The 16,626-nt window shown below is 40.2% G+C and overlaps 1 protein-coding gene across 5 annotated transcripts in view; it reads right to left on the bottom strand.

Annotated features, from left to right (window-relative positions):
- Positions 1-4,647: 4,647 nt before the first annotated feature.
- The window catches only part of arap2 (ArfGAP with RhoGAP domain, ankyrin repeat and PH domain 2), a 131,651-nt gene continuing 119,672 nt past the window's right edge, over positions 4,648-16,626 (bottom strand). For all 5 annotated transcript variants that reach the window (XM_007551328.2, XM_007551330.2, XM_007551329.2 and 2 more), the window contains 5 exons: positions 16,039-16,121; positions 12,158-12,193; positions 11,201-11,264; positions 5,882-6,007; positions 4,648-5,779 (listed from right to left, as the gene is read on the bottom strand). In XM_007551328.2, coding sequence (XP_007551390.1) covers positions 5,429-5,779; positions 5,882-6,007; positions 11,201-11,264; positions 12,158-12,193; positions 16,039-16,121 — 660 coding nt within the window. In that variant the 3' untranslated portion in view covers positions 4,648-5,428. The remainder of the gene's footprint in view (positions 5,780-5,881; positions 6,008-11,200; positions 11,265-12,157; positions 12,194-16,038; positions 16,122-16,626) is intronic.

Below are 16,626 nucleotides of genomic sequence, written 5' to 3'. Positions count from 1 at the left end.
TTACCGTATTTTTCGGACTGTTAGCCGCTACTTTTTTTCCCCTACACTTTGAACCATGCGGCTTGTAAGCCCAGTGCGGCTTTTCTGTGTATTTTTCTTCAACCGCCAGGGGGCTCTTTAGCAGGAAGTGAATCATTGGAAGTCAAAATTGGAAATCAAAGAATAAAGTGCTGATTTCTTCAAACTCATATGATGCAGCTTTTAAGTTTTGAGGGCTAATCGATCTGGCAGTACAGGAGGGAAATAGAGCCGCTGCACGTAAACTCGGCGTGAACGAATCCATGGTTCGGCTTTGGAGAAGGAGCCCTCTGCTGCCCTCTGCTGGGTCCTTATGGAAAACCGAGAGCGGCAGAGATACCAGCGGCTTATAGTCCGGTGCGGCTTACATATGTACTTTTCCAGCTTTTTCCGGAAAAAAAAAAGAAGTTTGTAGCTGCGGCTTATAGTATGGTGCGCTCTATTGTCCGGAATGTACGGTAAGTCATATTTGGTGTTTGAGCTTTTAAAATGGGCAGCTATAAGTGACTTTGAAGGGAGTCTCAAGTATTCAGAGATTTCAGCTGTTTGCAAGTGGGTGAATACCTCAAAAACCAGTGCTCCACTCTTCCCACAAGTTTACACACACACTAAGGTCACAGCACTTTTAAAGCTCAGCCGATGCTGACATGGCTTTCTTAGTGTTTTGTGTTTGCTCTTTTGAGTGCAGACAGGCGACATTTAGACTATTGAAAACTTACTGCTCTCCATCACTGCGGCCTCACCAGCTGAAAACTTGCAACAGAGTGCCATACGGTCAAAGTCAATGCATATCAGGAAATACTCGCGATCAAGCAGGAGCTTTGTTTTTTTTTTTTTTAAACTCTCCTCCACCATATGGCGACCTCTGAACGGCACAGGCCTCGAAGGGATGGGGAAAACTGCTGGCTGGTAAAGACACAGAGGCCGACGGAGGGAACTATACTTTCAGTCGAATGTACCAGGAAGGACACGAAGGACGTGAAGATAGGACTTTCTGTGGCCAACATACAGCTGAAATATCACACATGGGAATAAACTGGCTTCTGTTACCACCGCATGTCTGAAGGGGAGCACACTTGTAACAGAAAATACGAATAAATAAATCTCCCGAGTGAAATAAGTACAGCCGTGCAATCACTGTTTTTGAGAGAGCACAGAAAACACACATACACACACACACTTCCTTTATCTGCAACAAAGCTAAAAGGATAAGGACCAGCACTCTAAGTGCAATAATGAAGCTCTGTGATTAGAATTTAAGGGCATAAATCAGAGGACAAGCAGCTGGTGGATAAGCATAATGAAAATACATATGAATTTTTCATGCAGAAACCTGTGACAATCGTCTGTGTGTGCATTTTCAAACCACTATACATTATTCAACAAAGGCGTGCGGCATGAGACATCTACTTTATTCTTTCAGTTTTACTGGAGACGAAGAAGATTTTGGTTTAATTTGTGAATAAATCGACATTATAATTACATATTAATCCCACAAGGACAACGGGGTCCTTTCAAAGATGAAGTGAGCAATCTTGCATATGATGCAGATCTTTGAATTTAGGAAATAAGGTCACCGTGAAGGCAAAATGCAAAAATCCTTGAGAGTATTAAAAAAAAAAAAAAGTTATTAGGTGGATAAAAACAAAACAAAATTAAATTACTCTCTTTTTTAATACCCTGGAGAGAAGATTCATTGCAAAAATTAAAAAAAAAAAAAAGAAACCACATGTAAAGCAATAACAGCTGAACTGAGAAAATGGGGGAAAAAAATACATAAAAAAATCCAATCATGATGCATAATAAACCTGAAAGCAATGTCTGTAATTATCAGTAAACAACAATTATGTTCATCACCTTTTGAATTCCAACATGCTTTATCATCACATAAGGCTGCTTTCATGTCTCTTTTTGATTTCTTCACTCCATCAGTAAAGGTAATTATCTCCAACTAGAACTTTATGTAGTTGCACTTCTGTCGCCTGGGAGAAGAAAAAAAAACGGCGAATGACTGCCACCTTAAAAAAATAAATAAAATAAATAAAATCTCTCTCATTGCTTCACTCTGCTAGCAACTCTCCCGCTCCCACCACGTGTAATTCCTCGGCAACAAAGGTGTTTTTTGGAAAGCTCAAAAGATACAGAAAAAAAAAAGAAAAAAGGTTTGGAGAAGGTCTCAGATTTAATAACATTCATGAATATAATGCCACCTTTTAGTTTGAATCTGTTTGTGGGGTGGGGGGGAACCCTGATGCCCCCTTGCATCTTCCTATCATAATCCTGGTTCGAAAACTGTGACACAAGCATCACTTGTGATACTGCAGTTCCCTTTAGTGGCATCCGAATGAAATTTTGGTGTTTCTGATTTACAGGGTAAATATTAAATAAAAAAAACTTGGATGCTGAGTTTAGTAGGACCAATATCAACATACTTCTTAATAGATTAGTGCAGTGGAGAGCATTTTAAGAACTCCAGTCCAAACAGAAAAGAACCAGGAGCATAATTTATCTGCATGCATCTGTCTGGGGTTGGATCGAGGCACACCATCAAACCCAAAATAATCATGTTCCAAGTCTAAACTCATATCTTTTAAATTTGGTAATTGCTATTTTCAGCTACCAACCAAACAACTAAGCAATTTGCAAAGTTAATGATGCATTTCACCAAATGTCACACGACGCCGATAAATATGGTTGGGATGACAGCTAAACATGCAGAGCAATATTTGCTAAAACACGCTGCAAGCATGAACTGGGTGGCAAAAAAAAAATGTCCATGCGGTTTCACCGGTGTTCTCACCTCGACACATTTAAACGTCAGATGAAATCACAGCTGGGAGCTTTTATGAATAAGGTGCCAAAATGTATTATTCTGAATACCGATCCCCATAAAATGGCCTCTTCCCCGTTTGATCTTCACGCAGCCTTTGATTCCACGAGAGAAAAAATGTGCTTCGACGATAAAGAAGCGAGTTAGCTTTGCTCTTTAGATTGTTCCAGGCAGTAGTTACATTGTTAAAAATCTGACCAGATCTGGAACATGTCAGTGAACAAAAGCGTGGATTCTTAGGTTAAACTGTAAAAGATGCCTCTTAGCCAGAATGAGACCATACAGCAAAACTACAAACAGCCCTTTCAAAGTTACAAAAGGCTTTCCAACAAAGGGCAAAGTGATTTTAGTCGGCTGGGTGCTCACCACAACAATAAATGTCAGACAACACCAAAGGCTGTCAAAAGTAGAAAGCTTTACCTTTGATTTTGACGGCAGAAAAACGATTTGTGTCTTATTCACATTTAAAGGGAGTTTGTAAAATAAGTGCTTTAGAAGGGAAGGTCTAGTCGTTTTTGTCACCATGTATGATCTAGGGACAGCTGGCAGGAGGCTGAGCGTAAATATACATGGTCAGTGTGAGCCGTGTTGAACGTAAGAGCCGAGGCTGCATTCGCACTTTACGTGAACGGCTGATTGTCATCCTCACAATAAATTTGAAAGAGAGAAAAAAAAAGAAAAAAAAAGGAGAAAACACTGTAAATGGAGAATAAAACAAGAGCAAGGACGGATCCCTGAGGTACACCGCAACTCAATTAGGAGAGCAGGAATAAATTTTTATTGCCTGGTGCAACATGTATAGATGATGCGTCGAAACCTTCTTTTGGCCAGTTCTTCAACAGTAAAGAATCCCCACTAAAGCCGAGCTAGAAGTAAAAACCATCTTGCGAGCGAGAAGGTTCTAAGGCAGCGGCCTCCGGCTTGTTCTGGGGGTTCCCCCAAAGGGTTCTCAGGCCAGAAGCTGAATGTGGTACTTCCAGCGGGGCTTTGTGTCTGCCCTTCTCAGAGGAATACGTCCAGAAAACCTCCAAAATGCGGTGCCCAGGAGGTACTCTGATCGGATGACTCGCCTCGGTCGACTCGTTTTGGATGCAGAGCAGCAGTGGCTCCGTTGCGAGGCCCCCCCATTGACGATGGAGCGCTACACCCCCTCACCCTTACAGCGAACACTCGTTTTGATGTTTGTGAAATATTAACTCTGTTAGACCTCAGTAATGCAACTTTCTTCCCAGAGTTTTCAGACTGTTTCCTCTGTGGAGGATAACGGCTAGATTAAGGAGACTTTTAAAGAACTCCTTCCACCGCCTGATGGTGATATCCTCGCTCCCCCCCTCCCTCTAGAGTTTTCATCACACGCAGCTTTTTCTCCAGTGCCAAATGAAAAGAAAGCATTTATGCTTTCAGTATCTTGCATGAAGTTGTGGCGTTCATGTGGTTCAAATTGACAGCATGCTAAGCAACTTATTTTCTAAGGTGCTTCTTACTGAAACCAGTGCAAAAAAACAAACATTTGACTTTTCTATTCTTGGTGTATGAGCAACGTTGCGTGTTGTCCCATTACGTGATCCGCACCGGCATGTGAACCATGACGGTTGAGTACAAATATATGCACCATTACATTTTCTTATCAAATGCAGTAGTCAATCAAATAGGCTCACGAGGTACACTAACACTGTAACTTGAAATCAAGCTAGCATTTTACATGGAAATCCTTGAAGGTGAAACGGGAACGAAATACTGAGCAGATGGAAATAAGTAATCATTAAAGATTAAATTGTTCACTAAAACACCACCTCAAAGCATTTTTCAGAGTTTATTAATATATTCATGCTGTACATTAAAAATACATTTGAGGGCAGACAGTTTAAAGTGGTTTCCCACTTAATTATAAGCTTAAAACACCTCCACTTGTATAGTTAAAGGTTATTACATAAAAGTCACCTATGAAATATAAATACACGTGGTGCGTTAAGTCTTCCCCTTCTGCCAGACGTGTTGCATCGTGTTTATAAAAATAAGAATCTATTAAAAGTTCCAACTTTTAGAATTTTATATATGCAGCCATGCACAAGGAACATTTAAAAGTGGTGCTTAAATTAAAATATAAGAAGCACTATGTATTATATATACACACAAACTTACAAAATACATGTTGAGAGTCTTCAATAAAAAAAAAAAGTCCTAAAAATGCTCTTAAATACTTTGTACCACTACTGTACAATTAAAAACAAGCTTCTTTAAAGAAACGTTTCAGGCATTAAAGTAAAGGTGGACATGTTCAAGCTAACTTTTGATTTGCAATCCTCGACAGGATTTCCTAGACTTCTCTCAGTTTCAAAGATCAGCGTTTTAAATCACACCATGTAGTGCTTTGGGTTAGTACCACATCCGCTGCATCTGCCACCTTGTGCATCCGCATTCAGCGTTCAGAATCAAAGTTCAACAGCAATGCGCGGGAAAAAAAACAACAACCTGGCTCTTTCCAGCTAAAACTGCAGTTATGTTTTTGTTTTGTTTTTTCCTTCTCTTCAACCTCTGCACCAGTTGCATTTCAACTACCAAGCTTCTTTTCAACGTTTGTCATTCAGTGGTCTTGCGAGCATTCTTGCTGAGGACCAAGTTCAGCTCGTTGAGCAAGTTAGGGGGCATAGCTCCCCCAACGCCTGGTATGGGCTTTTTGCAAGGCGCCTTGTTGCCAGTTTGAGGTAAAACCGGCAGTGGCATGGGCTTCGTGTGTCTCGGCACGGCTGGAGGTGGCAGCCTTTGAGGCTGGCAGATGTCCACAGAGGTTCTGCGCTGAGGAACCTCTGGGGTCTGTGACAGGTAGTCGGGCTTTAAACATTTGGGTATGGTGTTGGTTTTGAGGTGAAGACCAGAGACTCTGGGTGTCCTCAAGTCAGCGTCTCCAAGAGAAACCCTCCTGTCTGTCAACTACAGGGAAAAAAAAAAAGAAGAGACAGTTGTTCTTTTGCATCTTTTAGACAACAACATGTGGTGAGATGAAGATAAACTAAGTCTGAGAAGTTGACTTGCCTGCGTGGTGAAGGTATGGTTGTATGACGGAACCTTGCTGGTTTCTGTTATAGCGCCTCCTCTGGATGTTTTGAGATCGGCGGTTTCTTTGAAGCCACTGGTATTCATCTGGAGATCAGACCCGTGCTAAAGAAACAGGAAGGACCACAAACTTCAAGAAAAATAAAGACAGTTTTAAAATTAACCAAAAAAAAAAAAAAAAAAAATCTCAGTTTTGTTCAGGTGGTGGTTATTAAATGTTTGTGTTTGTGTGAAGTTTATACACATATAAACTTCACACAAGTTAAGTTGTGTGGACTTGTATATATGTCCACTTAATATATAAGTGGACATATATTAACTGTCCACTTAATATATGGACTAAAGTTGCAGCACAACTATTGTCCTGTGTATTATGTATTCAGAAGTAAAATACTGAGAAATCTGCAAGTAGACTCACTGAGCAGAAAGACTTTGTGAATTGTTGCAAAGCGATTAAATTGTCACATTGTCAGGGGGAAAAAATAAAAAATAAAAATAATAAAAATGATATCCTCTCCAACCTGCAGGAACAGAAATGTTATGCTACACTTTGTAGATTTTGCAAATGACTTTTAGCAGAGTTGCAGCTGTGACACAAATACAGATTGATACAGACTGATGTATGGCGATCCAGATGGTACATCATTCTTTCACAAATCAAGCGGTAAGCAATGAAAATCGTGACTGGCCGTTTCTCTGAGGTAACCAGGAGAGAAAAAAAAAAAAAACCCAATCCGAACCGCAGCATCTCTTACCGTATAGAAACACTTCAGGGTTTGATAAATGTGCTTGTTAGCTGAAACTGACTTCTATTTTCACAAATTAATTTGCAATTCCTCAGAGCTCCGTTTGATTATATTTTGGTTTAAAGAAATAGGGATCAACATTGATATCCTGGAAGTGAAAATTAGCTCTAAGTTCAATCTGGGCGCTGATTTTTCCAGAGACGGGGCAACAATCGGGTCCATAAGGTGAGAAAGACAAAGATGCTGTAAGCTGGAACTTACACTTTCAGTTTTAGTGCTTTCTTTATCAGGAGATGCACAGCCCATTGCTGCGGAATAATAAACTCGTCTGGGGAGGAAGTCGGAGAAACTGCAAACCCTAACTTCCATTTTTATATCTTTATAGCCAAAAAAGAAAGAAAAGAAAGTGCTTTCTTATCTGATTCTGAATCCGGCGATACGGGAGACACCCAGGAGAACAAACGGCTCGTGAGCCAGTTTGAACCAGAGAGTTGTAAACAGCTGCACCGCTAAAAGAGAGCTTCAGCTTTAAGAGCGTAACTCAGAGACGTCCATAAATATTAGATGGCATTACTGGATGAAGAATGCAGCGTTTGAAAAAAAAAATCGTACATGCTAATATATCTGAATAGTTTAAGTCTGCAGCCTTTTCCTTCCATTCAAATTTTCATCAATTTGCCTGGACTGCACTCAGTGAGCAACCGGCTTCTGCAAGAATGCGCTGTGGAGGGTCGAACTCATTATCACAACAGGACAACTGTTCAGTCAGCACTCTTCCCTCAGTCTGTGTCAGCCATAACATGATGCAGCGCTAAACATCTTTCTGTTCTTGACTGATTGATTTTATATTAAGATCACATTTTCAGTGGAACTAAACTGAAATTAACAAGGGCATGAGTCAAAAATAAACGGAAGCAAAAAGCTTCAAATGAGAGACATCAGTGTGGGATGAATGTGCTATGAATGAGCTTCACTTTTACATTTGAACGGCTTAAATCATTTTGCTACTCCATGGATGTTGTGATTTACTGAGGCGTAGCTGTACTCCCCTCCAAGCACGGACACAGAGTCCGAGTGATAAAATTCATGAAGTCCACCCGAGTTCTGATCTCTGGCTAAACCTCCACTTCGACAAGCCCCCCCCCACCCCTCCTTTTGGAAACCACGGCGACCCCCTCGGACCAACAGGAGCCGTGCCTCCTTAACAAACCCTCATTTTCCCGCTGCGAGAACCTGTCCTTGGACCTTTACACCCTCCTCCCAGCCCCTCATCAGTACCATCACTCATTACACCTCGCAGTGGAGTGAGATCCCACCAGCGCTGGTCGCTATGGAAACTGTGGGAGTACAACGCTTGCTAACAGGTAATGGAAATCACGAGAAACCCGAAGCCTCTTGTCTTCCTACTTTCTGGTGCATACGTTTCCCTTTGCCCTTCGCACGGGGGTCTGGTGTCCTTCCCAAGAAAGCTTCCCCGCTGGAAGCTGACAATCCCAGTGTTTAGAGGTTTTAGGAGGAGAATCCTAATACTTTCAGCCCACTCCAGTCTGCTATAGATTTAGCTGTTGCCAAGCTAAAAGCGTCTCCAGAGAGCAGGGAAAGAGTGCACTGAAATAAACACCTTTAAAACAAATACTGCCTTTCCCTTTAGATCAATCTCCCCTGACAGCGTTGCCCTTTTTTTACTCGCCAACCCAAACTAAAGCACTAAAAGGCTTTTACAGTAAGTACCCGTGATAAACAGCACTGTGCCGCAGACAGGTTCCCATAAAGGAGTGCCGATACTGATTAAATGTGCTGAGCACACACACACACACACACACAAGAAAAAAAAAACAACTTCAGTTATTTAGATTAAAAATGAGCGGAAAAAGGGGATTTCGCTTATTTATTTTAATGAGAAAATACGAGTCGCAGCAAGAAATGTTAGGAGGAGACCAGAAGAAGAAGAAGAAAAAAAAAAACAACTTCAGATATTTAGACTAAAAATGAGCAGAAAAAGGGGATTTCGCTTATTTATTTTAATGAGAAAATACGAGTCGCAGCAAGAAATGTTAGGAGGAGACGAGAAGAAGAAGAAGAAAAAAAAAAATGTCTCGAGAATATGTGGCATCCATGGCGGCTCTGCCTGCGTTTGCTTTGGCCTGCATTATTTATGTCATATGTGCTGTGTCAGCGGCTGACAGTGACAACACAGCGCTCTGTCTGGGGGCTAAGCACCACAATGTGATTGTTACAGTCGCCTTGACCTTATTTTCACAGCTTTTCCACATAAAGTGATTTATGTCATTGTTGAGTGACCTCGAAAAACTTTACAGTCCTCGCCCTGCTTTATGTGTTTAATGCGCCTTAGCAGCGCTGCAGAAATGACTGATTGGGGGACGAGGGGGAAACATGTGATTCATTTATTTACACCTTCTACTTCTAACAACTTTAAAAGTGAAAGTACATTTATTCTGACAGTAATCCACGGTTGTTTTTGTTGTTGTTTTTTTTTCATTCAAATAGGAGAGGGGAAGCACACAGCCATGTTCAAAAGCTTTGGTTGGCAAGGGGGACAAATATTGTGCTTCACAAACTATTCAGCTTTAGCGTATGCGACGACATTTCACACTGTACTTAAATTATTGTGGCAAATAATCGGATGCACATTAATTCCTACCTTTTCCGCCTTGAACTATTTCATTCACAAGGGAGGAAAAATTGTGTGATTTTGCTGTGATCAGCTGAAATGACTTAATCACAATACACTCAGCCACACTGTGACGTCCAGCTGGACGGTGACGCAAACAGAACATCAGCCAATCATATGTCAGCGACTCAACGCGCTCAGGCATCAGTACCTGCTGAACTCGACAGAGTTCAAATCGACAATTAGAGTAAAGACGAAAGCGTGCGTCGCGTGGCTTTGAATGTTTCACGGCTGTCGGTGCAAGAAGTGCTGAATATTTTAGAAACCGGTGAATGTTGCCCAAACATCTGTTGGGGTTAGAGAGAAACCGAAGGGAAAACGCGCAGCGGGCGGGCGGCAGTCGTGTGTGGACAGCAGCTCGAATAGCTGCTTGTTACAAACGAGGTACATCAAATTAAATCTCCGAGTGTGTGTGGGCTATTGAAGCAGATAAACTACAGCAGCAGAAAACCACACAGGGTCAATTTCTTTGTCAGCTTAAAAAAAAAAAAAAAGTGATATTGAACCTACAACTTATGCAGGCTCAATAAAAGAAAAGGTCGATGTGAGGTTGGAAAGCTTTGTCCGGTCAAATGTAACGATTTTAACCACCACGTTCAGATAGCAGGGTTGGAATCTGGAGGAAACGAAACGACAGCACGGATCCATCTGAACTTTTCGGGCCAGTGGAAGTGGCCTGATGCCCTACTTTTAGCAGGATGACGCAACATGTTACAAAGCTCAGATGATCTGAAAGTGGTTATTTGAACACGACAGTGGGCCTGTAATAGTCTACAGGCTTCTTCTCTATTCGCCAAAAGAGATGAGATGTACGCAGCTAAAAACTCAAGTTCAACGTCACGGATCTTCAGCCACCAAATCTGCAGGAACTGTGTGATGCCACCGTGTAAAAAAAAAAATCTAATGTAAATCTATGAGGAATATCTGGCACAACGCTCTGCCGCCGGTGCAGAGCTCATTCAAAACTATCGGCAGCACGTATCAATGGAGACTTTTGTACAACAATCTTGTGACAGAAGGGTAAAAGACAGATGCTCTAATGAATCGGCGTTCCAGTCCAATCATTTGTCAGGGGAAGAAAATATAAGGGAGTAATGCTGACATTGAAGCTGATCCCACTGTGGCGTTAACCTCTAATCCAACAAAGTGGGCTCCCTCAATATTCTGTCCAAGCTGCAACAAATAAATAGTGGGATCAAAACGTCCTTCAAAAGCAAGTTCTTCAAACAATTCAACTTCACTTTGGAGAAGCTAAGTGTATTTCAATGCCTGATGAAAGACAGCGGCAGCACGTAAGTGGCTACATGTAATCAGTTACCTTCCCCTAAAAAAATAAAAAAAATAAAAATAAAAAAATAAGCCAAATCTGCTTTTATTTTTTTATTCTGCTCATTTTTAATCTAAATAACTGAAGTTGTTTTTTTAAATACTTTTTTTTTTTTTACTTCGACTTCAGCAATACTGTTTTGAAGTAGCACTACACTTAATTGAGGAAGAACTTTTTTTTTTTTTTTGAAGGACCAGAACCTCAAAGGTACTTTTAAAACTTTTAAAGTGAGTATGATTACATGATTTCAACGTAGAAGCCTTATAAACAAATGCTTTTTTAAAATCTTACTTCAGCAGATGTTTTTACTTCTACTTTTATATAAATATAAAGACCACGTTAAAAAGCAAAATTACCTTTTGTTTACTTTGAAAGTAAAAGAAAAAAAAAAAAAAATCAAACCTTCCCCCCCCCCAAACCACAGAAAAGTCATTCAAAATTGTTCAAATGTATGCTTTTGGCTGCTTTTTAAAGCGTTTGCGTTAGCAAAGCGCTAACGTGTCCTTGATGTTTTTAGCTGCGACAGATCGTACCTTCAGAGCGATGATGTCTGCCACCCAGCTGATCTGAGTCTCCCTCCTGTCACAGCAGAAGTGCCTGTGGGGGGGGGAGATGAAACTTGGTCACATCACTCACAGATATTCACCTATTTTCTACACGTCACTGCACATTATGTCTTCAAAGGGAACACCTCAGGTATTATCATATGTGGAGTTGGCAAGAGGCAATTCACTATCATTAGCAGTCACCCAGTTGAGTAATTTATCAACCCAACAGCCCGGATGTGAATATGTATTTCATACAGTATTTAAGTGAAAGCACCAATAATGTTTTGAAAATGCATTTGTTGCATGTTTGCTTGTAACGAATACGAATGCATGTTCCATTTATTCTATGATAGAGGAAAGGACACAAGCTGAATTCCAATGCAGATGCAGTAATGGTCTACATCAGTCTATCTTTCAATTAAATTCATTTTCTCTGCAGGAGAAGCAAAATTACATGAAGGGAAAAATCTGTGATTCAGTGTATCGAGGCATAGGCCGTTTGAAATTAGAATGTAGTCCTAACAAAAAAAAAGAAACAAACAAAAAATTAATTAAAACTAAAATGAATTCGGGTGCATGCTCAAATTAGTTTTTGGTGTAAGGAAAGAGCCGAGAAGCTGCCATACAGCTGACCGAAGGCTTCTTTTATTTTCCCATTGCTGTTTGATGGTAATGTTTTGATTTTCAGGAAAGATTTTAGAAACTTGATTCATATGTTACTTTGTAAAGTGTTGGACTAATAATCAGCCAGGCTCCGCTTTCATGATTCCCACCACCAAACTGATTCTTATCACCCATAATGAACCCATTTAGATCATGAAGAAATCTCCGTCTTACTCACAAGATTTTATTTTATTTTTTTTTTTTTTCCCCAATATTTTACAAAGAGAGAGTAAAAAAAAAAAAAAAAAAGACAGCTTTAAGTTTTTGTACAGGACTCACCACTGATGTTTATCTGTGTAAACTGTGAAACCCCAGCTGTAAAAAAAAAAAGAAGAAAAAAAGAAAAGACATGGATCAGATAAAGCAATGTCTGTGCCATTAAATCCAAGAACACATTTGTTAAAATGGTAGATGGTCTCAACTTATATGGCGCTCTCTAGTCATACTGACCACTCAAATTCACCCATTCACATTCACAGTGCAAGACTAACACTCAACCAACTGATTAACACAAATCCCCAAACTTTAAACCAATAAAAGTTGTGAAGTAAGTACGGTACGCATAGGAAAAAGGTCAAAACCGTAAAGAACGGATCAGAAAAAAACTCATTTTGACCACCTGCTGCTTAACTGTGCAATTAATTAGAGCAATTCTGATGCATATGTTTATGCATGAGCACCCAATGTCCTCCAGGCAAAACACTATGCACACACGGCATTTGCTGCTCATCTAAATAAACCCAAAAGTACGGAGAAACATAATGTGTAGACAAGTTAGGCTAAATGTAAAACCTCTGAAGCTTGGAGTTCACTGTACAACACGGCTAGAACCAGACGCTTCCACGCATCAAATAAAAAGAGACATCAGTTTTTTCTTTTTTTTTACCCCCCCTCACTGTCTGAAGTAAAGTCAGACCAAACTTCTCTTGTTTTAGGTCAGAATGACCAAAATTAGAACCAATTGCTAAATGCTACAATAATGAAAGGAAGAATTTGTCAAAGATGTATTTATTGCTTTCTTCAAATCGAGAAGTTCACATACATCGTACAGCTCAAAAAGGAGATGTGTTCTGTGTCCAGAATGGTGTAAAGCACCAAATTTCTGTGCTTCAGAAACTTTCACTGCTATACATTAAAATGGGCAAAAGTGTGACGGGGAGAACAAAGCGGGGAAAAAAAAAAAACAAGAGGCAGGGACTGAGAGCCTGCAGCTCCACTCCTGCGAGTTAAGGCAGGCGATCCAACGTCGCATCACAGTAGGCCGCTCGCAGACAGAACCCTCCCTAACGAGGTACTGAAGCGCTGGCTCTACCCACCCTCTCAACACAACTCTCTCCATTTTCCTCAGCACTCCGTCTTTATTTCTTTATTCACCGTAATACCGCTTCCCACTGCCCACTCAACAGTACATTTATGATACCACGCTGCACCATCCTCTCTTTTCTGTCCCTCTTTGCCTCCCAGTCCTTCCCTCTTATCTGTTTTTTTTTTTTTTTTCTCCCTGTGAAGCCCTGAACAATGCACCGCCACTCGCTGGACTCATTTTTCACACTTCCCCCGGCTCTGAAAATTGTGACACGGAGAAAATTATGAGGAATTATGAATACGCAACGCGAGTTATGGGGCTGGTTTCCGAAAGATTCGCTCTTTGATTCAGCAGCGGAAACCCGCCGCTGCAGCTTCGGCACGTGTCGTAAGCTACGATAACAAATTAACCATTCGCATTTGTTGAAACAGATACGCGTTGAATCCTTCTCGCCTAAGTTTAAAATGAACTGGTGTGCTATGTTTCCTAGGAGGAGGCAAAACTTTGTCAGCTGACAGGAACAGCAGTAGTAGCTGCACATTGCTAAAATCTTGATTGTAATTAGACACATCACACAAAGATCAGAAAAACATAAAAACGATTTAAAACTGTTAGTTTTAACTTTATTTGACAAACTTAGAAGTGAGGGAATGAAAAAAAAAATACAGACACAAGTGTCACAGACTGCTTGCTTACGAGCAAACGACAAACATAATTTGTCCTCGACAAGGAAACTGGTGATCCTTTCCAACATCAAGTAGCTTTAGACTTTAATTTCACAGCAGCTGCAGACACACTTAAAGGGAACAAAGTTCATTTTGCCGCATTCGGTTCAAGTTCTCTAGGTGAATGACAATGGCATGTCCTGGTGTTCTCAGGAAATGCCAACGGCGTTCATGAATCCTCTCGGTGTGTTCGCGCGCTACGTTGTACGTACGTCTGGAATTCTAATTTGCTGGGAATTGTTTAAGAAGACGCGCCGTCTCCGGAAGATAAAACTGTCAAGATCCTATCTGTTTCACAACAAGAGACGTTTCTCTTTAAACTGACTGCAAGTCTTTTACAGCGTGGTGAACACCGCTTTTCACTTCAGAAGGACTTTCCCTCTCTTGGATGTTTCCTTTTTATTCCCAGTCACGTTACTGACACGCTGCAAATTTTCCTAATTATTTGTGAAATGTTCCACAGGGCTTCTTTTGAACCTCACACAGTTTTATCGCGCTTTTGCTGGCTTTGTTACAGACTTTTTTTGATCTGTGTTGCTGGAATCAAATCCTACATAAGACAAAAGCTCACAGAGGTTCAATGTGTTTCTTTTGTACATTTTTTTTTATTTTTTTTTACCGTTTATAGATGTTTTTTATTATATATTTTTTATATTTTCAGCACATACACTCTCCGGTATTTTTTATATATTTTTTTTAAATCAAGGTAATTAAAAAGAAGCTATTAATTTTAATAAAATGGATAATTTACTTCACAAGAAACGGAGTCAAGCAAAGGCGAAAATAGGAATATATCGCAACTGATATCATTGTTGTGATATTTACCAATCGCCATTGCAGAATTTTATAACATTGAGCTACCTTATCCAATACTGACTGCATATAGCGATATTGCTCTGCTAAATTTCCAATATATTGTACAGGTTTATTTACAGCGAGAAATCTAACTGAAAAGCTGAACTTGAACTGCGATAAACATCTTGTATAGTACTAAGGTCTCCTGGAGAATAAAAATTGCAGAAGTTTATTTGTTGCTGCTAACCCTGTGTAAGATTATAGTCGGAAAAGTCAAATAAAAGTCGAGGCGATGGGCTTTTTCTGCAGATGTTAGGCTGTTGCTACTTTTTCCCCCCTTCGATGTTGTTCTCCTCGTTTCTCAGCGTTTCAACTTTATTCTTGAAAACATCAACAATTTTCAGAAGAGAAAAAAAAAAAAATTAACCACTATTTTCTTTTCTTTAAGCGAACCCAACAACCCTTTTCCTTTAAACAAGGCCGGGCAGAATTCAAAATGTATTTCGCCACCGGGCAAAATGAAGAGAAGAAGAAAACGGTGAGGGCGTTAAGAACCACGAAGAAGACCTTGCATTGCATGAGTTGCATGGCAGTCAGTTATAAAGCATGTTGCTCCAACCTAGAGTTGAGCCACAAGACTGGATACGCAGGATGATGAGGGATTCAATAGCTGCTAGAAAATTGCACTAAACTCTGGCATTTTACAGTCACCAAATCTCCATGACAACCAAGTAGATGCCAACAGTGATGTCAGAAAAGATGCACCCCCCCCTACTGTCGCAACTGTCAACAGGGGGAGCTCACTAAACCCAACTGGGACTGTAGCGAGAACAAGATTGAGCTTTTATAGATGATCCAAACAACAACAACAAATGTGGCCACTACTTGTATTCTTCAATACATCACCAACACGGTGAGCTTTCTTTCTTGAGAAGCACATGTCACCACTTTCCCATCAACTGTTTGCTCACAGATTTGTCAGAAAGGTTCGTGTCATTCAAATGCAAAAACTGGACAATTAATTAACGAAGCATTCTACCGTGAATCCCTGACATTCATATGTTTACGTTAAAGCTCATTATTTAACGCCTCCTTGCTCACATGTTGCTCCAAATGTTCGCTCTACGTCTACAGTAACTTTAAGTTTTAATTGGATTTCTGTCAAAGTCACCCCACTTCAGCTGTACTAATTTACCTCACAGGTAAAAGATAACAGTGAACACGCAATGCAACAAGTGCAACCGAGATAAAATTCTATATATATACATTTTTTTTCCACCCCCGTTTCTAGACATGTGTAGACTTCAGAATTCAGAGAAAATGTTACTGCTCACTTGCATGGAGGTTTGAGCTTTTTCTTCAGGCCCAGGTAACATTTTACCATCTTCAACTGAATCTCTTTCTCCGCTTTAGTGTTCTGTACAAAAAAAAAGAGAAAAAATAGAAGAAACATTAGAGGACAAGAGAAATAAGACACAGATGAACATTTTGGCAATAAAAGCGCATGCAAAAAGAAAACGCGACGAGCTAAACTAAAATCACCAAGTAACAATCACAGAAAAGGCAGCAATCAGTTTGAATCATTATCGGCAAACCCAATCCTCCGACTGCCAAAGAACAAAGTGAAGGAGAACAAAGCAAACAAAATCAAAGTTGGAGCTTTGCTTCTGACACCTACACATCAAAACCCACACCCCGTTCTCCGTTTCATCCAGCGTAATTTGCACTAAATGCAGACCTGGCAATAATTACAGAGGCCAAAGAATATCAATTAAATTGCAGTAACACTTCTAATTTACCTTGTATTTATGCAGTAATTAGCCACATTCTTCTGCAACCTCATATTTAGAGAAACTCGCAGAGCAAGAACTCCCCTCTCTCTTTCTCACACACACACACGGATATATATATATATATATCCG

This window comes from Poecilia formosa, unplaced genomic scaffold (assembly GCF_000485575.1).
Source record: "Poecilia formosa unplaced genomic scaffold, Poecilia_formosa-5.1.2 Scaffold41, whole genome shotgun sequence".
NCBI classification, from domain to species: Eukaryota; Metazoa; Chordata; class Actinopteri; order Cyprinodontiformes; family Poeciliidae; genus Poecilia; species Poecilia formosa.
This window is presented reverse-complemented; position numbering and strand designations above follow the sequence as displayed.